General features: G+C 36.9%; 1 protein-coding gene across 2 annotated transcripts in view; it reads right to left on the bottom strand.

The window, feature by feature from the left end:
* LOC105513603 (T-cell receptor gamma chain C region 1) overlaps positions 1–22276 on the bottom strand; it is a 117797-nt gene that overhangs the window by 5908 nt on the left and 89613 nt on the right. The window contains exons 5-7 of one of the 2 annotated variants that reach the window (XM_011944515.1): positions 7401–7730; positions 3054–3101; positions 309–356 (exon numbers count right to left, since the gene is read on the bottom strand). In XM_011944515.1, the coding sequence (XP_011799905.1) occupies positions 309–356; positions 3054–3101; positions 7401–7730 (426 nt within the window). Of the gene's footprint in view, positions 1–308; positions 357–3053; positions 3102–7400; positions 7731–11595; positions 11818–16203; positions 16257–22276 lie in introns of those variants that run through there. The other variant, XM_011944516.1, reaches the window with a different exon arrangement.

The following is a 22276-nucleotide window of genomic DNA, read 5'->3' as shown; positions in this document are numbered from 1 at the left end:
AAGAAAGAAAGAAAGAAAGAAAGAAAGAAAGAAAGAAAGAAAGAAAGAAAGAAAGACACATAGATGAATGGATGAATAAAGTCTGTTTTATGAAATAACTAAAAGCATATCACTGTACCCTTCAATTTACAGTCATCTCATACCCAAAGCAGTAGTTAGGTTTGTTAATACAACTCCTAGAAAAGGAGGGACTAATTTAAAATATCACTAGGTTCATTCTGCAGCATCCAACCTAGCAAAATCCATTCCCTGATTTTTCAAGCCAGAGAAGTTCTGATCAGGAGGAAATAAAAAATACAAAAACTTACCATTTGCATCTTCTGAATAATTGCCTTTGGGATCCACTGTGGTGACATCTAGAAGAATGAGAGCAAGTACTAGTCAATTGTTCATGCCCATTATTTGTCAAAGGGGGTGTGTGTATGTGTCTGAGTGTGTGTCTGTGTGTAATTAAATGAATATTTATGAAACCTGTCAAGTTTTTATAGGCAAGAGACAAGAGGCCAGTTATTAAAAATATGAGCCCACAATCCCAGAAATAATTGGTCTGATTCTATGTAATTAGGTAGATCTAATTCATATATTATGTTTTTACATATTAAGATGCTGAAGTTCATGAAGAATACTTTTTTCCTTTTTTATTCCAACTGGAGTGTAGTATCCAAGAACATTTGGTTTTCCTTCTGTATGCATGGCTCCTAGCACAGTGCCTGCCACAAAGTATGTTTTTGATCAATACTTGTTCAGTGGAAAAATAAACAGAACAAGTGGCTCCTTTACAGTCTTCAGCACACACTGCTGACCTGAAATCAGAAAAAAAAAAAAAAAAAACCCTACATAATTTTGTGATTTTTTTTTTTTTTTGAGGCAGCATCTCACTGTCGCCCTGGCTGGAGTGGAGTGTAGTGCGGTGTCATCACGGCTCACTGAAGCCTCAAACTGCCCAGAGTCAGGTGATCCTCCCATCTCAGCCTCCCGAGTATCTGGGAATACAGGCACTCACCGCTACGCCCAGCTAATCTATGTACTTTTTGTAGAGACAGGGTTTTGCCATGTTGCCCAGGCTGGTTTCGAACTCCTGGGCTCAAGCAATCTTCCTGCCTTTTCCTCCCAAAATGCTGGGATTACAGGGATAAGACACCACACCGGGCCAAGAATTCTTTCAGTCCTAGAATCCACAACAGAATCTTACAATGTTTGAAAGAGTCTAGTTTAGAAAAATTTCTCACCTAAGCAGAAAAAAGCAGTCATACCTTTTGAAGTCATGCATATTCCCAATGTCTCCAGCAAGTACCCATGATTTTCTGGAGGTACAGTGCTTCTGGACATAACAACAATATTAACAAAAGCTAATATCTACTGAGTGCTCATGATTGTCTCAGGTGCTATGCTAAATGCTTCCCATGCATTTTTTGTTTAACTCCCCAATAACACGGAAGTGAGTTGAATTATGTATGGCCCCATTTTCTCAATGTGGAAATAAAGTTTAAAAAGTGTGGGCAACTTGCCGAGAGTCGTATCAGTGAACAGCAGAGCCAGTATTCAGACAGTAGTCGTAGGGGAAGAAACGAAATTAGACATGTGAAAAGTACTTTGTAGAAATAATCCACAGAAATAGTCATTTATAAAGAGACAATATAATGCCACCATTGTGTACTCTAAGAAAATCTCTTTGAGTATGTTAATTATTCTCAGCAAATGGTCGTTTTCATTATAGGAGCTCAGCATTTCAGTGCAATTCTTTCTGGGACTAGAAAGAGATGGGCCAAGTCACATTGATAGTTCTCTGAATAAAACCTCAGGTAAGAGTTGAATTTATCTGTGATGTTTAAAAAGAAAAAAAAAAAGGAAGAAGCAAACATGCAAATAAAGAACATATTTTAAAACAGAAGAAAACAGAGTCACATTGTGTTTCGGTTTATTTTTTTTCTAGTAGATGTGTTCTGATCTATATGCATATGACTCTGGTGTGCAGTTTTATGCACTCACTGAGATCTTTATTTCATGTATTCTAAAAAAATGGACTTGAGGTATGGGTTTTGGGTAAGTCTCACGAATGCAAATGTTAATTATCATGTCTACATGTCCAAATATCTTTAAGGGCTGACTTTAATGGGTTTTCAATGTCTTTTTATTTTCCTTAGGGTAACTTTATTTATTAAAAGATAAATGAAAATGACTATCACTTATTTCCATGCATTGATTGAGGTAAAAAGAATAAAGTAACTATTCCTGGTAACAAAATCTCTAAGTGTATCCTGAGTTCTCTCTCTCTCAGTCAAGGTTGGTTGCAAATGTGGACCAGATTAGTTTGATCTCCTTCAAAAGCAGTTCATTGATTATATAATATGATCACTTCCATGTTATATTTTTAGCTTTTCTCAGAAAAACAAACTTCCAAGAAAGAGCATTAGAAATCTACTGTAGAATGGCATTAAGAGACGTGTCCTCCTTAACATAGTTGCCTTGAGAAGCGCATAAAAGACATTTTACTTTTAGACAGGGCGCAGTGACTCACATCTGTAATCTCAGCACTTCGGGAGGCTGAGGCGCGTGGATCACTTGAGGTCAGGAGTGCAAGACCAGCCTGGCCAACTTAGTGAAACCCAGTGTCTACTAAAAATATAAAGATGACCCAGACATGGTGGCGTGTGCCTGTAGTCCGAGCTACTTGAGAAGCTGAGGCTGGAGAATGGCTTTAACTAGGGAATCGGAGGTTGTGGTGAGTGGAGATCACGCCACCGCACTCCAGCCTGGGCAACAGAGCGAGACTTCATCTCAAAAAAAAAAAAAAAAGACACATGGATGAATAAAGTCTATTTGTTGAAATAATTGAAAGCAAAACTCTATACCCTTCAATTTATAGTCATCTCAAACTCAAAGCAGTAGTTAGATTTGTTAATACAACTCCTGGAAAACGAGGGACTAATTTAAAGTATCACTAGGTCCATTCTGCAGCATCCAACCTAGCAAAATCCATTCCCTGATTTTTCAAACCAGAGAAGTTTAAAAGTTAAAATGATCAGGAGGAAATAAAAAACACAGAAACTTACCATGTGCATCTTTTGAATAACTGTCTTTGGGATCCACTGTGGTGACATCTAGAAGAATGAGAGCAAGTACTAGTTAATTTTTCATGCCCATTATTTGTCAAGCTGTGTGTGTGTGTGTGTATGTGTGTGTGTAATTAAATGAATATTGATAAAAACCTGTTACAGAGAGGCAGGAGGCCAGTTATTAAAAGTATGAGCCCACAATCCCAGAAATAATTGGTCTGATTCTATGTAATTAGGTAGATCTAATTCATATATTATGCTTTTGCACATCAAGATGTTGAAGTTTGTGAAGAATATATTTTTCCTTTTTTATCACAGCTGAGTGTAGTATCCAAGAACATTTGGTTTTCCTTCTGTATGCATAGCTCCTAGCACAGTGCCTGCCACAAAATATGTTTGTGGTAAATACTTGTTCAATGGAAAATAAAGAGAACAAGTGGCTACTTTACAGTCTTCAGCACACACTGCTGACAGGAAATCAGCAAAAAGAATAATTTTGGATTTTTTTTTTTTTTTTTTTTTTTTGAGGCATGGTCTCACTCTCACCCAGGCTGGAGCGGAGTATAATATGGTGTCATCACAGCTCACTGAAGTCTCAACCTCCCCAGGGTCAGGCGATCCTCCCATCTCAGCCTCCTGAGTAGCTGGGAGTACAGGCACTCAGTACCATGAGCAGCTAATGTTTGTATTTTTTGTAGAGACAGGGTTTTGCCATGTTGCCCAGGTTGGTTTCAAACTCCTGGACTCCAGCAATCTTCCTGCCTTGTCCTCCCAAAATGCTGGGATTACAGGGATAAGCCACCACACCGAGAATTCTTTCAGACCTAGAATCCACAACAGAATCTTACATGTTTGAAGGTGTCTAGTTTAGAAAAATCTCTCATCTAAGCAGAAAAAAGCAGTCATTTCTTTTGAAATCATGCACATTCCCAACATCCCCAGCAAGTACCCATGATTTTCTGGAGGTACAGTGCTTCTGGACATAACAACAACAACATTAACAAAAGCTAATATCTACTAAGTGCTCGTTATTGCCTCAAGCACTATGTTAAATGCTTCCCATGCATTCTTTGTTTAATTCCCCAATAACACTGAAGTGAGTTTTATTACGTATGGCCCCATGTTCTGAATGAGGAAATAAAGTTTAAAAAGTGCAGGCAACTTGCCGAGAGTCGTATCAGTGAACAGCAGAGCCAGTATTCAGACAGTAGTCGTAAGGGAAGAAAAGAAATTGGACATTTGAAAAGTACGTAGTAGAAATAATCCACAGAAATAGATAGAAAGTAATTTATAAAGAGACAATATAATGCCACCATGGTGTACTCTAAGAAAATCTCTTTGAGTATGTTAATTACTCTCAGCAAATTGTCTTTTTTATTATAGGAGCTCAGCATTTCAGTGCAGTTCTTTCTGGGACGAGAAAGAGACAGGACAAGTCACATTGCTAGTTCTCTGAGTAAAACCTGAGGTAAGAGTTGAATTTATCTGTGATGTTTAAAAAGAAAAAAAAAAAGGAAGAAGCAAACATGCAAATAAAGAACATATTTTAAAACAGAAGAAAACAGAGTCACATTGTGTTTCGGTTTATTTTTTTTCTAGTAGATGTGTTCTGATCTATATGCATATGACTCTGGTGTGCAGTTTTATGCACTCACTGAGATCTTTATTTCATGTATTCTAAAAAAATGGACTTGAGGTATGGGTTTTGGGTAAGTCTCACGAATGCAAATGTTAATTATCATGTCTACATGTCCAAATATCTTTAAGGGCTGACTTTAATGGGTTTTCAATGTCTTTTTACTTTCCTTAGGGTGACTTTATTTGTTAAAATATAAATGAAAGTGACTATCACTTATTTCCATGCCTTAATTGATTGAGGTAAAAAGAATAAAGTAACTATTCCCCGTAATAAAATCTCTAAGTGTATCCTGAGTTCTCTCTCTCTCAATCAAGGTTGATTGCAAATGTGGACCAGATTAGTTTGATCTCCTTCAAAAGCAGTTCATTGATTATATAATATGATCACTTCCATGTTATATTTTTAGCTTTTCTCAGAAAAACAAACTTCCAAGAAAGAGCATAGAAATCTACTATAGAATGACATTAAGAGAAGTGTCCTCCTTAACGTAGTTGCCTTGAGAAGTGCATGAAAGACAGTTTACTTTTAGACTGGGCACAGTGACTCAACGTCTGTAATCCCAGCACTTTGGGAGGCCAAGGCAGGTGGATCACTTGAGGTCAGGAGTTCGAGACCAGCTGGCCAACATGGTGAAACCCCATCTCTACTAAAAGTAGAAAAATTAGCCAGATGTGGTGCCAGGCACCTGTAATTTCAATTCTCGGGAGGCTGAGGCAGAAGAATCACTTGAACCTGGGAGGTGGAGGTTGCTGTAAGCTGAGATCATACCATAGCACTCCTGCCTGAGCTACCAGAGCGAAACTGTCTCAGAAAAAAAAAAAAAAAAGACATTTTACTTTTAGAATTTAGTGTAAAGTAAAACACATTGTGAAACTGTAACTTCTCCCCCCGTGTAGTATTCACTGCTCTGGAACTTACTATACTTTTTATTTTGCCCTGATCACTGGAAAAATCAGAACACTTAAGCACAGTGGTAAGACTACCCTCAAGCTTTGCACTTTTGTCTTCTCTTGTTGTCTCAGCAAAGGAAATAGAAAATTGGGACTCTAGGGGCCGGGCACCCTGGCTCACACCTGCAATCCCAGCACTTTGGGAGGCTCAGGTGGGCAGATCACCTGAAGTCGGGAGTTCGAGACCAGCCTGACTAACATGGAGAAACCCCGTCTCCACTAAAAGTACAAAATTAGCCGGGCGTGGTGGTGCATGCCTATAATCTCAGCTCCTTGGGAGGCTGAGGCAGGAGAATCACTTGAACCCAAGAGGTGGAGGTTGCAGTGAGCCGAGATTGTGCCATTCCACTCCAGCCTGGGCAACAAGAGCAAAACTCCGTCTCAAAAAAAAAAGAAAAGAAAATTGGGACTGTTTTTATAACCCCAAATCAGTTAGTTTTAGGAAAGGCTATACCTAATACGGTAAATACACAAATGAACACATCCATGCTACCGTGTTGAAAGCAAGCATTTTCCCTGCCATTGTTTCTTTTGTACTCCATCACTGCCCCAGGAGAAAGTCAAGGCAACTGTCCAAATCACATTTGATCATTGCAGAAACTCAGGATCTGAAAAGCTAAAGACTTACCCTAGAAATTTGGAATGGTACATGGCAAAAGTCTTCAAACATTTTGTTAATGCTTGTTCCCCCACCGGCTAAAAAGGACTTGTTAACCACAGGAAAAAGCACAAAATGAGTCCTTTTCATGACCACTCTGGAGCTGTTGGACTGTTATGTTCATATTCAGGATGTTGACATATAGTGAGGGACTGGACCCCTGGCCCAGGGCACATTCAGCCCTCTGCCCAATGGTCTAGACATGTACAGACTCTGCATCAAAGGCACTGTTTGGGGACCTCATGCATGAATCATGCGTGACCCTGAGTGATCAGGAAGCGAGTATATTCTCTGCACTGTCATGCATCCTTCTTAGAACAGCAACTCATCCTTGTCTGCTCATCCACATTTCCACTAAGCCTGGCGTGTCATAATTGTACAATCAATGTTTATTGAGATGCATTCACCAATGGTAGGAAAAGCATTTATTATGGAAAATGGAAAAATGTTTGTACTTGTAAGCCTTACCAACCTTTAATTATGAAATGTTACTTTATGATGACATATAAACTGAAAATCTGAAAAGCACAAGGCCTCCATGAAACTACAGTGGCCAAGACTATTTTATGTTTTGTAGAGCCTCGCTCTGGCTTCTTCAGATAAACATCATTTTGTCAACAATGAACCCATGGTTTGTAGGTTAAACTTTGTGGGTAGCAAGATTGAGGTGAGTTACTCTCCTGCTTGGGCAGAACATTCCCGAAAGACGTATATTTGTTTTTATTTCCCGATCAAGTAAAGTCATCAAAAGAAAGGAGAACTCTTTTTGAGCGTTTACCATGTGCTACATTGCTAGATGCTTCCATGTATGTTGTTTCCTTTAATCCATCTAACAACCCTAAAAACCAGCATGTGACTTTCTTATTTTGGATAATGGAACTGAGGCTGAGAAACCTTCAGTAACTTTTTCAATCTCGTTTTCTCCAAAACCCACACCATTTTAATTCTATAGAAAAGTAGCAGGGCATTTACGCCACCATTAAATGTAACAACATCTAAGAAAGATTTATGTTTGTTTTTCATTAATTACTGAAATAAAAAATGCAGGACTCCCTTTCAAAGACGTGTTCTGAGAGATGATACATGTAAACACATACCTGTCTTTATTGGAGGAAAGATAATTTCTTGATCAACTCCATTTCTATTATTCTCATGTCTGACGATACATCTGTGCTCTTTATCCAGTGACTTTTCTGGCACTGTTAACCAGCTAAATTTCATGTATGTGTCGTTAGTCTTCACGGTGTTCCCCTCTTGGGATTTCAGAATCTTGTTGCTGTTCTTTTCTTGCCAACGTATCTCAATAACATCCGGGAAAAATTTCTCAAGAAGACAAAGGTATGTTCCAGCCTTGTGGAGGTTTGTTTCAGCAATGGAAGGAAGAAAAATAGTGGGCTTGGGGGAAACATCTGCATCAAGATGTTTATCTAAGGGGAGAAAAGGAATATGAATTTAAAAGAATCATGAGAGAAACACACACATTGCATGATTGGGAATGGCCTAGTACATAACAATAAAAAGAGACAGTGCCATTGAGCTAGTGTCCACCAGGGCCTTTCACCCAGGATAGGCTGCACAGTACTTATTATTGTACTTATTTTACAGATGTTGAAAAGAGGATCAAGAAATTAAATAACTTGCCAAAAGTCACAGCTCTCAAGTGTCAGATGCTGGATGAAAACCTGGCCTTTGTTTATTCTGCACATGCTGTGAGGGAGTGTGATTTTTAACTGCCTCCTACCAAGGCTTCCAACGTTCATGAGCATATTTATTTTATTTTTATCTCTTTTGTTTCATCATAGTGAAGCATGTTTTCAAGGTGGATGGCAGGGGAAAGTGGAATAAGGTCAGGAAACTTTAATGATCTCTCTTCAGGTGAGACTCTTTGGTCCTTTTCCCACTTCCCTTTTCCATCCTTTGTAACTTATGTTCTTGGGCCAAATAACACACATTCTCACGTTCCACAATTTTGTGTCCACCCACTCTTCATTTCACTGATTCTGCGATGCACCATATTTATCGGATTATTTATCTTATTTCCCATATGAATAAATATCAGAATTTAAAAATCTTAGTACTTGTCTTATTTCCCATATGAATAAATGTCAGAATTTTTTTTTTTTTTTTTTTTTTTTGAGATTTTTTCTTGCTCTGTCACCCAGGTAGGAATGCAGCAGCACAATCAGGGCTCACTGCAGCCTCAACTCCCCAAGCTCAAGTGATCTTTCCACCTCAGCCTCCCAAGTAGCTGGGACTACAGGTATGCACCACCATGGCTGGCTAATATTTTTTTGTAGAGACACATTTCACCATATTGATCAGGCTGGTTTCAAACTCCTGCACTCAAGTGATCTGCCTGCCTCAGCCTCCCAAAGTGCGGGGATTATAGGTGGGAGCCACCATGCCTAACCATTTTGTTCACTTTTATTTTTAACAATACACAGTCACTTGTTTTAGTGAGAATCTACTTTTACATGTACGTACTGTCTATCAAGTTGACCATGTAGCTTCAATGTGTATATCATGAGTAGTCCTCCTAGTTAATATCTAACTTTATATAACATCTCAATTTCACATCTGCACCCTCCAGGTTTTGGGGTGGAGCAGTATTTACAGTTGTACCTCCAGATTATTCACCATCTCTTAAATTTAGAAACAAAATGGCAACATTTCCAAAACTCTTACTTACATTTTTTATTGATTATTTTCAGAGATACTCTTGTGTTAATCCCATCCAGTAATATACTTACCAAATTTTGTTTTGATTTAGAAAATATTCACCAAAAGCACATTTTATTTTGGAATTTCATTTGAAGTTTAAGCATGACTGAGAAGGCACCAGGGGTGTATTTTTTTATACTGATTTTTATATAAATTTACCCCATTAATTAGAAGGTCTGTGCAAAACAGTGTATCTCTATTTTGACTCTTTATATCTCTCCCAGAGTTTGTGTCTGTTCTATATGCTACTTAACTGTTTTAAAGCTCCATTATTCTCTTTGTCTTAGCCTGCTGAATAAAATGTATATGTAATTGCTCTATTAAAAGTCATAGTTCCAGAGCTTCTTATACACATAGGGTCAAGATATATAACAAATCATTATATGTTTACAAAGGCATATCACTTGAATCTGGAATGTTAATGGGTTATACATTTATTTTTAATCTAATAACTGAAATTATAAATGTTACAATTCTTTCTAATGTGATTTCGAATTGAAACTCCAATGCTTTGGCTGATTTGAAGTGAGTTTAGTAATTGAACAATTTCTTAAGAAAATAAGAATTAAATTTCTCATTTGAGAAGAAAAGAAAACAATCTTGATAATTTCTGTTTCTGTAACAAACCTTCTGATTTTCATACAAAATTAATAAACATATACAATAATATTAATTCTTGAGCATGCTATAAATTTAATTAGTCATAATGCACTTATTTTAATTTCATACTCTTTGCTTTTGGTGCCAATAGTATTTTACTTGTTATACTTGTGAGACAGTGTATATTTTTCCACTATATAGTTTGTTTCTAATTTTAAAAGCATGATATAAAATGTAAGATTAATTTTTCAATTGTACATTATATTTCTATAATTTTAGTCTCCAATCAGTATATTTTCCAATCTAATTTTCATCCTAGGAACTAGTGTCTCTTCATGGAAATACTTCTAATTCATTGTAATAAAGAAATTAAAAATCAAATGATAAACTTGGACATTTTCTGTATGGTACCACAGCATTCATTGCCTCTTGTCCTCTTTTTTTAGCTAGATTCTTTAAGTTTCATTCTTTTCAGGACAAAATGAATCTGGAACTTCCATAACTTTCTCAACGTATTAGTTGACTAATCATTAAATAGCATACTTCATTATACATGGTAAGGGCCGATATTCTGGATCGTCCTCTCACATGATTTTTAAAAATACTACTATTAAAATGTACATATTAAGAGTGTTTTTTATGGCCAAGTATGGTTAAGTTTTTACTTCAATAATAAATAGAATTTATATATTTTATTTATTTAAAGTAATAAACCTGCTGGATTCATCTATGTACATTTATTGGCATAATCAAATAGTGTATGTGAGTTAAATTGCCTAAGTTGTTTGTCGTTTATTAAAATGCAGTATTGTAAATTTGCCAAATATCAACTACATTTTCTATAGATGGCATGATATATTAAATCTACATATGGGTATTTATTTAAGTGTTCTCTATTTCTTATTTTTTCATTAGATAAATAGTTATAGCCATTTTATGTTTAAATATGTATTTCAGATTTATGATGCTTCCAACTATGATTTGATATCTTGACCATTTTTGGTAAGATTTTAACCTTTTTTTTTCCTGAGATGTACAAACAGAACCCTAAACTAACTGGCTATAAATCTTAGGACCAATATGTTGGTGTTAGAAATGATATCAATTAAGATAAAGGATTAAGTAAAGCACATAGAACAGCAAAAATAAAAAGTAGGCATCTTAATTCAATGTTTTTGCCAAGTGATTAAAAGTCTGCTAACAAGAAACGAATCGATAAGTTCAATTTTTGTGTGTGTGAGGCAATGTTAAGATAACCTTCCATTTGAGCAGTTAGAAGCACAGCTGAATCCTCTGGAGAAATGCTGTTCTTTAAATTTTATGGGCTGAGAGCAACTCTCCATAGTAAATTCCGTTCTCTCTTTACATGTGAATCCAGAGAACATTTGTTGGGTACCTAGTTTGGGTTGGACAATGTGCCGAGTACTTAATTCACACTATCTTGTGCAATTCTTATACAACCCGGCTGAATTCATACTGTTATCCCATTTTATGGATTAGAGAACTGAGGCCAGAGAATAATCAATCAATTTCACTTATCAGAGGGTGGTGGAGCCAGAGTTCCAGGTGGACCTGACTCCAACACCCCGGCTCTTTCACAACAAGAGTCAACATCTCTTTGACCATCAGAGATGAATACATGTCCACTTTATAGATTGTATCACGAACTTCCCTGTCATAATATATTTTGTCTCAGGGCCAAAAATTTTAATGATATCATTTCATACATTATATATGAGCACTTTATAGGAGTCCATATACACACAAAGCCAAATCCTATTATGATATTTGTGCAATGTTATCTATGTTCTCTTTTAGTATGAGCATTTGTTTTAAAGTCTCTCCTGAGATTGCTACATTAAATCCCCATCCAATTCCTCTTTTCTCTAAACATTATTACATTATTCCAATTTAATCATTTCTTGCCTTCCCTCTATTACCTTGGAAATATTGTATTCTTCTGATACTTACCTGTGACAACAAGTGTTGTTCCACTGCCAAAGAGTTTCTTATAATAATTCCACAGTGATTCAGTCCATATCAAAAACTCTAATTCAGTTTCCCTGAGTTCTTCAAATTCTGGTGGTCTGGGATTCTCAAAAGACCAGGGTTCCATTCCTGGTTCATTTTGCTCATAACAAGTTCTGTTGCTCCACAAATCAAATAACTTAAAGCTTTTGGTGTTTTATTTCTCTAAAAAAGTGATGTTAGTGGAGATCAGTTCAACATCACTACCAGCACTGAAGTGAGACCAAAATGAAACAAGATATGAAAAAGCAATTTGATTAAAATGTTATAGGTCCCAGTGCGGTGGCTCGTGCCTATAATCCCAGCACTTTGGGAAGCTGAAGTGGGAGGATTGCTTGAGCTCAGAACTTCGAGGCCAGCCTGGGCAACATAGTACCTAGTGAGACCTCACCTTTACTAAAAATAAAATAAGCATTGGCTGAGCATGATGTGCATGCCTATAGGGCCCAGCTACTCAAGAGGCTGAGGCAGGAGGGTCACCTGAGCCTAGGAGTTTGAGGCTGCAGTGAGCCTTGATCACACCACTGCACACCCGCCTGGGGAACAGGGGAAGAGCCTGTCTCAAAAAAAAAAAAAAAAAGCTATGGAAATATAAGAGGTTATGATGATAATGTCATCATCATTGTTATGATTAGCAGTCTGTTTGCTATGATTGTGTGCCTTGACGTGGTATTTTAACCCTATAGGACCAAGCATTGTCTTTACTAAAAAAAAAAATTCAGCATTTTGGAGTGGCGGTTAAATCCATAGCAATTAAGCAGGAAGAATCACTTCTTTCTCAGTTCCTCTGTTTGCATTCCACTTTGCTTTGACACGCCTGGGATTCTGAAAGCCATTGTCCCCATCATCACAAGAAACATGCCTTCCACACACCCAGTCTTTAATAGGTTATCTTTTGCCTTATCTGCCGTGTTAAGAAAATCAAAGGGAACATTGGCTAAAGTCTAATATACGCAGTGTATGGAAATTCTTCACTTTTGTTTTTCAGAACAAGTGAGGCTTTTTCTAATCAGCAACACAGCTTATTTGCCTTCCAAGTTTCACCAGAAACTTCAGCCTCAAATTGACTTCTGTCTAGTTTATGCCAAAGTCCAGCTTGAAACACCTGGCTTGACCCTTCAAGGCAGAATGGCTAGAGAAATGGCAGGAGGCCTGGTCCTCAAATCCATCTTTCTGTCGTCACTTTAGATCACTACATGTTATCTGCCTGACCATGTCTGCTGAGCATCACCATCTGTGCATTTCATTAAATGTCAGGATGCCCGTAGCACTGATGCAGTGGTAATATGCAATGGGTTTGTTTCATGATCATTCCTTTCATTTTCCAATATGGAAGTTGAAGGCAATGCCCACTCTTCCATTTCCTTCTAAAGAACTCATGCATTGAAGTCCTTTTCTAATTTAGTAATAGAAAAAAAATATGATGTTTGAAAATTTGGTGTGCTTCTTCTTATCACTTAGTAAGAAATATGTATTCCCCTACCTTTTTCTCCTTCCTTTGAGCATAAAATGTTAACCTATGCTCCTTGCTAGGTAATCACAGGCCTTTTTCCTTCTTTCCTTGGAGCTTTACATCATCTGTATTTATTTCATGGTCTGACTGTGCTTGTGTATTTTAACTTAGGTCTTCTCAAATAGATTTTGGAACAGGTAGCTTAAATAAATAACAAATAGTTTGTACATTTGGCATGTTTCTCTTTTGTCCCCAGGAGTCGATTGTTTTGTAAGGTCAAGCGCAAATAAGGCACTAGGAATGGAGAACACGTTTGCAAATCCTAGCTCTGTGATAGGGACACCTACGTACTAAATTTAGATAGACAGGAAGTGCCGGAACATAAAACGAGGCTTTCTTTCCCAAAATTTTCTCTCACAACATGGCGGGGTGGGGGGACGCCTTATGTATGCTACAGTCTTTGTGTAACGTCTCATATTAAAAAATGTTCTTATAATACTCTGCTTTGATCCAGAGGGACTAACTGGACGAGATATCAACGTGAAATGAACTCAGTGAATGCTAGCTTTGGCAATGGTAAAAGGAAATAAAAGCAAAGAAATTTATCACGGATTTGGTCATTATTACTTGGGGCGAAGGTCCCTGTTGTTTCTACTTACGTCATACAAATGTAGAATAGCAGAATAAATCGGAAAAAAATAATTTCCTTTCATTTCATGAGTGGATAATTATTTCTTAGAATAAAATATTCAGGGACGCCATCATAAGGAGATTCCACAGTGGGGGCTGAGACATAAGGAGATTCCACAGTGGAGACTGAGACATAAGGAGATTCCACAGTGGGGACTGAGACATAAGGAGATTCCACAGTGGAGACTGAGACATAAGGAGATTCCACAGTGGAGACTGAGACATAAGGAGATTCCACAGTGGAGACTGAGACATAAGGAGATTCCACAGTGGGGGCTGAGACATAAGGAGATTCCACAGTGGAGGCTGAGACATAAGGAGATTCCACAGTGGGGGCTGAGACATAAGGAGATTCCACAGTGGGGGCTGAGACATAAGGAGATTCCACAGTGGGGGCTGAGACATAAGGAGATTCCACAGTGGGGGCTGAGACATAAGGAGATTCCACAGTGGAGACTGAGACATAAGGAGATTCCACAGTGGAGACTGAGACATAAGGAGATTCCACAGTGGAGGCTGAGACATAAGGAGATTCCACAGTGGGGGCTGAGACATAAGGAGATTCCACAGTGGGGGCTGAGACATAAGGAGATTCCACAGTGGGGACTGACACTGAGATGCCTTAGAAAGTTGCTCTGAAGTAGTTGCTTTAGACGCATGTGAAGCATCAAAACAAAATATTTAATGAAATATGAAGGCAACAAAGCCAATATTTCTCAACTGTAGGTATGATCCAGTTAAGAAATTAAATGTTATAAGTAAACATTTGACTGTTTTTCCTGTATCCCTATAAATTTACATATTCAAGTTGGGGGAGGAAAAAATACGTATTTTCTTAAACTTGTATAAATTTTCTCTGGAAAATGAAAAATCACCTTGTATTCAGGCACATCATATTTGAGATAATACGTAAAACATTCTAATTACTTTTAGAAGCAGGTACAATTAGTCTTTTAGAAATAGAAAGCATTTTACAAATAGTGATAATGTGTTCTGAAGTGAGCTGTTGAATAGATGAGGGTTGATCCATCTGTCTGTATTCCTGAGTGTATAAGGACCTCTCATGGGTAGTAACTTGAATTCTGGAGGAGGAATTCATATTTCTATCACCTACCAAGTGCCGTGCATTCTGGTGGGTAATTTCCATATTTAATTTCATGTAATATATACAACATTCCCTCAAGATAAATAATCTCCATTACCTTCATTGTACAGATCAACTTGAAATTGGAACTTTCAACTTTGCTCTGTTATTGCAAAATATTAAGGACATGTGAAAGGGATGTTTATGAAGTAGTGTGAAGTGGAAAAGCCAGATCTATTGTGTGTCTAGTATGATTCCAACTTTGTAAAACAAACAAACAAAGAGCATAGAAAAAATGTTTAAATAAAAGTATAACAAAATAATAATGTGATGAGGGTCAATATAATATTTTAATGTTTTGTTTATTTTTGTGTGTTTTCCAATTTTTCTATAATGAACTAGCATTTTTATAATTTGAATACTTGGTGAATCAAAATACACTTCCTAAAGGGCAGTTACATAGAAAGCGGCAGCCCCAGGAGTCACCGAGAAATAAAGACCATACCTTTTCCTGCACCGCACTTTCCTGAAAAATCACTTCTCAGATTTACAAATTTTGACTTTGATTGCTACAATTCACATTAAATCAACTAGATGAAAGAGAATCAGAAGGTCACTTTTTAACTTATAAGTTAATTTCATCATACGAGCTCAACCACTAAGGAAACAAAAATATATAATTGCTTTTACTTTTCTCAATGCTGTATCAACTTTGTGAAAATGCTCTGAAAACTTCCATTTCAGTGGATGTAATAGACTAAGAGTATCTTTGTAAGATGTTTCCTCTCAGCCAGGCATAATTACGTCTGAAGCTAACACATAATAAATAAACTTATTGGACAGATAAAAAACAACAAATGCAGCTTATGTCACTTTTGAGTATGGTCACACTGTGAAATATTTTGACATTTGATATTAATCATTCTTCAGTCAAATTATCAAATATTTCACCTTCTGGTGACCAAATGAGGAGGGTAGCTGATTTTTTTTTTTTTAACTTTTTTCCATTGGTTATTTTTAGAATTGAAGAAACAAAATCTCTGAACTAAACTTGTTCAGAAAACTTTCAACAGAGAGATACCAGTGGAACATAAGGTCTCCATCCTTTAGAGATTTGCAGATGGTCTAAGCTCCTTAGTAATGTCTCCCATGCTAGGGCAGGAAAAGTTCTGACTCTCACGGCATGAACCAAATCACCTGACCTCTCTGGAGATTTCACCATGATTAGTGACCAAACCAGGAGGGAATCCTAGAATTCTGAGCCAACTCCTGCATGCCTGCCTCACATCCCTTCTCTACATTGCAAAATTTGAAGAAAACTTACCTGTAATGATGAACTTTGTTCAGGGGTCAAACACCTTGATTTTTTTGCCAAACTGTTGCCTACCACCTGAGAAGCCTTTGTAAGAATCTCCCCTTATGTTTGTTTTAAAATTGTGCCAACATTTTTCAATATTTACATAAATGCATAAAAATTGGCCCTGCTGACATTAAGCCAAGACAAAGGTCAACCAAAATCACAATAAACCTGAATGTAATCAGGAATTTAAGGACGGACCTCACCCTGCCCTGGGCACTTTGGGTTATGTACATTCTCTCCTTGTATCACATACATTGAAGTGTCTGATTTTACCTTTTCTCATGATTTTGCCTGAATCTTCTAAATCTTCCCTACAGAGTTTTCATGTATACACTTTGTCTTAAGTGTAATTTAGAGTTAGTATTTCCTTAATTTTCAAAGAGAAACAATAATAGGATTTCTATGTTTGACATTTAATAAATAGATATTCAATATGATTTATAGGTATTTTGTGATTTGTATTTATGGAGGGATGGGTATCTAGATTGATTCTAATGTAACTTCTTTTGGGTCGGGCACGGTGGCTCACACCTGTAATCCTACCACTTTGGGAGGCTGAAGCAGGTGGATTACTTGAGCTCAGGAGTTCAAAACCAGCCTGGCCAACATGGTGAAACTTCATCTCTACTAAAAATACGAAAAAAAATACTTAGCCAGGCATGGTGGCAGGTGCCTGTAATCCTAGCTACTCGGGAGGCTGAAACAGAAGAATCTCTTGAACCCCGAAAGTGGAGGTTGCAGTGAGTGGAGATCGTGCCACTGCACTCCAGCCTGGGCGACAGAGCTAGACCATTCACAGGATCAAGTTACAGAAGAGGAAATATTCAAAGTATAAAAATATTACTTAATATTGCTAAATATCACATAAGGGTCCAGACCAGGCACTTGGAAACAGATAGCCTTAGCTAGATCCCAGTCGTTGCCACAGTGACTGATCATGTGACTTTAAGAAAGTAACTGCTCTTCTCTAGGCCTCGGTTTCCTCATCTGTGAAATGAGACAAAGACCTCCTGCATAGGTCTGATGAGGAAGGAGATAAAGCACTGAAACTATTTAGAATGGTGTCTGGCTCTCAATAAACTGTACTAATATTAATTTTCTCCTTAAAGTAACAATATCCGGTCATTTTATCAAATCTTTCCGCCAAACACAATACATAGAACTTACAAGAAAAAACTGCTACATAAATTACGAAAGAAAATGAGCTCATGAATCCAAGACCTTCTGCTTCTTGGGCAGCCACAGGTCAAAAAACATGGGCAGGGCCCAACCAAGCCAGAATCTAGAATACTTGTCTGCCAGACTGGCAGGTTTTGAGTGTTGAGACTGTGTTTCTTTGCCCTTTTATCTCCAGCATTCAGAACAAAAACTGTTTTCAGTAACTATTTGCTGAGAGGATGAATGAAGAAATGAAGATGTAAAATCAGGAAGACTCTTTTCATTGACCTTGGAGCTGACATGGTTGGTTGAACTTACAAATTCTATTAAACTGAGCCATTTCCAGGTGATATAACAAGAGTCCCAGTAGCATAAGTTTTGACTGACTTCAGCCTCCCTCAAAGAAACTAGAGCACTAAAAAGTGGGATGTATCGACGTTCTATAGTAATTCACTATAAGAAGCAATTTTTTCTGTACTGTTTCTCAGGATGAGATCAAAATCAATAATATGGATTTGGCAGGCTAGCAGAAGAAGGGAACACTATGTTATATCTGAAAATACAAAGAAGAAGTAATTTTCAAAATTCCATTTTTTATGTCTCTCACTTCAAAGACCTACAAAAAAGTAACTTGGATCAAGCACTTACAGCAATTGTTTACAGACATGGTCCTCAAAACATTTTAATTTCTCTCCAGAGTCTACCGTGTGTGTGTGTGTGTGTGTGTGTGTGTGTGTTAGTGTGTGTGTATTCTAAAAGTAGAATTTCAATCCACTTACAGACAGGAAAGGGAAGATACCATGTGCAAAATCATTTTGTTTCCATATCCAGCTAACCTGAAATATTGCTGTTCATATACTGAGGCCAGGGATGTGACAAATTCAGATAAGGTTGATCATTTTTTTCTAAAAAATATCTATCCATTTTTCATTACTGGGATAAAAACAGAAAAAAAAAGTTACTTACCAGACGAAGTTACTATGAGCCTAGTCCCTTTTGCAAATATCTTGATCCAACCAGTGCTATCACACTGGTCTGAGCTTCTACAAAAATCTCAGCCTTCTCACCCTCATGACATGACTAGCAATCCAACAACTTTGAACTAGCAATTTGATCTTCTGGCTTTTTTGGAAGTCCTTGAATATAGGTTTTGTGACATCTGATAGTTTGTAATTTTTCCTCATAAATTACCTGTTTTCTTCTAAGGCAGTAATTCTTGAAAAGCACCAACAGAAAAAGGAAATGTTAAGAAAAAAAGAAAAAGAAAAAGAAAGGCCAGACGTGGTGGCTCACGCCTATAATCCTAGCACTTTTGGAGGTCAAGGCAGCCGGATTGCCTGAGCTCAGGAGTTCAAGACCAGCTTGCGCGACACCGTGAAACCACATCTCTATTAAAATAAAAAATAACAATAATAATAATAATAATAAAATTATCCAGGCGTGGCAGCGTGTGGCTGTAGCCACAGCTACTCGGGAGGCTGAGGCAGCAGAATTGCTTGCACCCGGGAGGCAGAGATTACAGTGAGCCGAGATCGTGCCATTGCACTCAAGCCCGGGCAACAGAGTGATAAAACAGCAGGCTCAATGGGTCAATGCACTACTTTTCTAAATTACCAGGAAAAGTATTCAGAGAATTGTCTTTAAAAAAAAAAAAATTCCAGGTGTTCAATTGTGTTGAAACTGCTTTGAGATTACATCAAAGGAAAAGTGCTTCTGTCCGCACAAACACCAGGGCCTCTCTGTTGGCAATTTGGCAAGATACTTCTGAAAGGAGGAAGCTCTTCAGTAACTGAAAATGCAATATGTCAATGCAGATATACTTGAGAAATTTGAACGAAGGTCTCCACTTTCAAAAACCCGCTTTTATCATTTGGCAACACGATGCTTTACCAAGGCAATGCCAAATGAGAAAATGTGTTCTACAATGACTTATTATCATTTTTCCTGGAATAGCAGAAGAATTTTGTAGAATTCTATCTCCCATGAAATAATAGATTCTTTATTTAAACTATAGCATAACAAAAAAAAAAAAATCCAGTTGTCTGATATGTTGAAAAATCTGCCATCTTAAGCCGGAGTCTGCTGTGTGATCTCCTGAGTAGAGATGAGATGTTCATTTGCAAGGACTGAGGAGGACAGGTCTGATGACCTCCATGTCCACTCCAGCTCCACCCTGCTCTAGCCTGAGTCCCCTGAGTCCTCATTCAGGAAGGTATAAATGAGGTCACAGAGGGCACCTGTCCATACACGGCAGCTCACAACCCCCAAACCAATGGAGAGGACAATGGGGCTGGGTGAAAATTATGTTTGGAAAGGGTTTCTTTTTAATAGAAAATTCAAAATTATTATGTGACACTGTCAATGACCCTTTATACCTGTGATAGACGGAATGATGGCCACTCAGTCTCTTTTGTCCTCTGGCCTTCCTTATTTCAGGACCATGAGGGGAAGCATCAGGAGTCTTAGCAGCTGTCAATATTCAAGAGCCATGGAGGATTTAAGTAATAAAATGTGAAAAAGTAATGAATTATAAAATCTTTTATTAAATTTACCAAAAAAATACAAGAACAATATGAAAAACACAGTATTTAGTTTCCCTAAGGACATAAAATAAAACCTAAATAACTGGAGAAACATACACTGATGAATAAAAAGCTTCTATCATAATGAGGCCAATACACCCTAAATTCATCTATAAATTTCCAGCAATTCCAGTCAGAATTACTATGAAATGTTGTTGTTGTTCTAGGGTGTGAGGTTTAATGTTGGGCCAGATAAGCTGATTTCAAATTCTATATGGATAAATAAATAGGAGATGACTGAAAAAGTATTTTCTGGAAAAGGTACAGTGAATAGATACTTGCCATAGTAGATCTTAATAAGTATCACAAAGCTACTGAGATAATATGATAATGATACAAGAATAATGAAACAGACAAATAAAACAGAAAATCTCCAGAAAATGTGTCAAATATGTGTGCCTATTTAAAAAACACTGCAGCATTTTTAAATTTTAAGGAAATGATGGATTGTTCAGAAACGGGCATTAGGAAAATAACTACCTGAGAAAATAAAAATATCACTCTACCTCATCCCAGATAACACAGGGTCCAAAGAGATTAAAACTAAAATTACAAAGCTACACGTGGCCAGAAGGAACATGTAGGAGAATAATTGCATCCATTGAGTAAAAGGGCATGGGATGGAAATGGGGTAGGAGAAACTTAACACATTAATTTTTAAGAAGTAAGAATGTGGACAATTTTCTATTTTATAGTATTTGCAAATAAATGTTTTTGAAAGAAGAATAGACAATGAGGACTTGCTAAAATATTTAGAGAGAAAAGTGATATCATCACATTTGTACTTTAGGAAGATATATGCGTGAGCAGAAAGCAAGGGGTGCTGCCCAGGACAGCAATTTGTGTGAAGCAGATGGTTTTATAATTGGTCACCATAAGCCAATAAGAGGCAACAAGGACCTGCGTTGTTGCAGTGATGGTGGAGATGGACAGAGCGGCTGGAACAGTAAACATCAACAAGTTTACTCGAGTTTTAAAAATATTCTTATGAAATAAATTATTATCTCAGGAAGTTGGGAATGAAGAAAAAGACACTTTAAAATTGGAAAACCTAGGTTCAGATCCCAGTTCTTCCACTCCTGATGACGTGCCCTTGGGCACACACACTTCTCAGAGCCTGGGTTTCCTCATCTTTTAAATGGAGAAGATTAGACCTATTTCCCAGGACTTTTGTACAATATTTATGATAGAGCCTGGGACATAGTAGGTGCTAAAATCTGATTAATTTTCTCTTATCATTTATGCAATAATTCAGAGAGACTTCACTTCATAAGGTAGAATGGAAACATCTTATTTCTGTGTCTTTTTATCTGAAAATTATAAGTTACTGTTACTTCAGACTGTCAGTTACCCTTTGCACCTGTCATAGATGGGATGGTGTCCACTCAATCCCTTTTTGTCGTCTGCTTTTCCTTATTCCAGGACCATGTGGGAAAGTATCAGAAGTCTTAGAAGATGTCTATATTTCAAGAGCTTTGAAAGATTTAAGTAATAAAACGTAAAAAAATAAGCAATGAATTATAACATCTTTTATTAAATTTGCCAAAAAAAAAAAAAAAGAACTATGTGAAGACCATAATGTTCAGTTCTACTAAAGGCATTAAATGAAACCTGAATTAATGTGTATAAAGATGAGCAATTTTGCTTCTAACTCTACGTTTTGGAACACACACAGCACCCCCACCACGTTTGTCATGTCTTGACATAATCAACTCAGGCAACTTAAATCCTGCTTCCAAGAAGATGGGTTATGAATGAATAAATATATAAATAACAGGTAAGTCAAGTGAGGTAAAGTACAGTTGGCACTGCGTTGCTTGAAGTTTTGCATCACTTTTTCAAGTTTGATGATAATAACTTTCATAGAGAACAGCTTCAACCAAATTTGTTAGACCATCAAAAGATATGAAGATATATCTCACATTTCATTAGATTATCTAAGCTAGTCTTTCCCACAATTTAATTCTTATAGTAATACTCCAAAGGAGATATAATCAACCACATTTCACAGATGAGAGAATTGGAACTTCAAAAAGGTTAAACTTTTCAAGGTCATTTGATAAGTAAATAATGGAGCCTGGATTTCAACTGAAGTCTAACAAATTCCAAAATCCTGGCTACCACCCATTTTATATATATGTGATGTATATAATATTATACTTATATCATATGCACATATAATATATAATATATACATATACCATATAGATGATATATTATATATCATACATATACATATAATATGCATATCACATATCATATGTACATATATCATATATAATATAATGTATATTATA

The sequence above is a fragment of the Colobus angolensis genome, unplaced genomic scaffold (assembly GCF_000951035.1).
Source record: "Colobus angolensis palliatus isolate OR3802 unplaced genomic scaffold, Cang.pa_1.0 Scaffold232, whole genome shotgun sequence".
In the NCBI taxonomy this organism is placed as follows: domain Eukaryota; kingdom Metazoa; phylum Chordata; class Mammalia; order Primates; family Cercopithecidae; genus Colobus; species Colobus angolensis.
The sequence above is the reverse complement of the archived record's forward strand: the minus strand, read 5'-3'. Positions and strand labels throughout refer to the sequence as shown.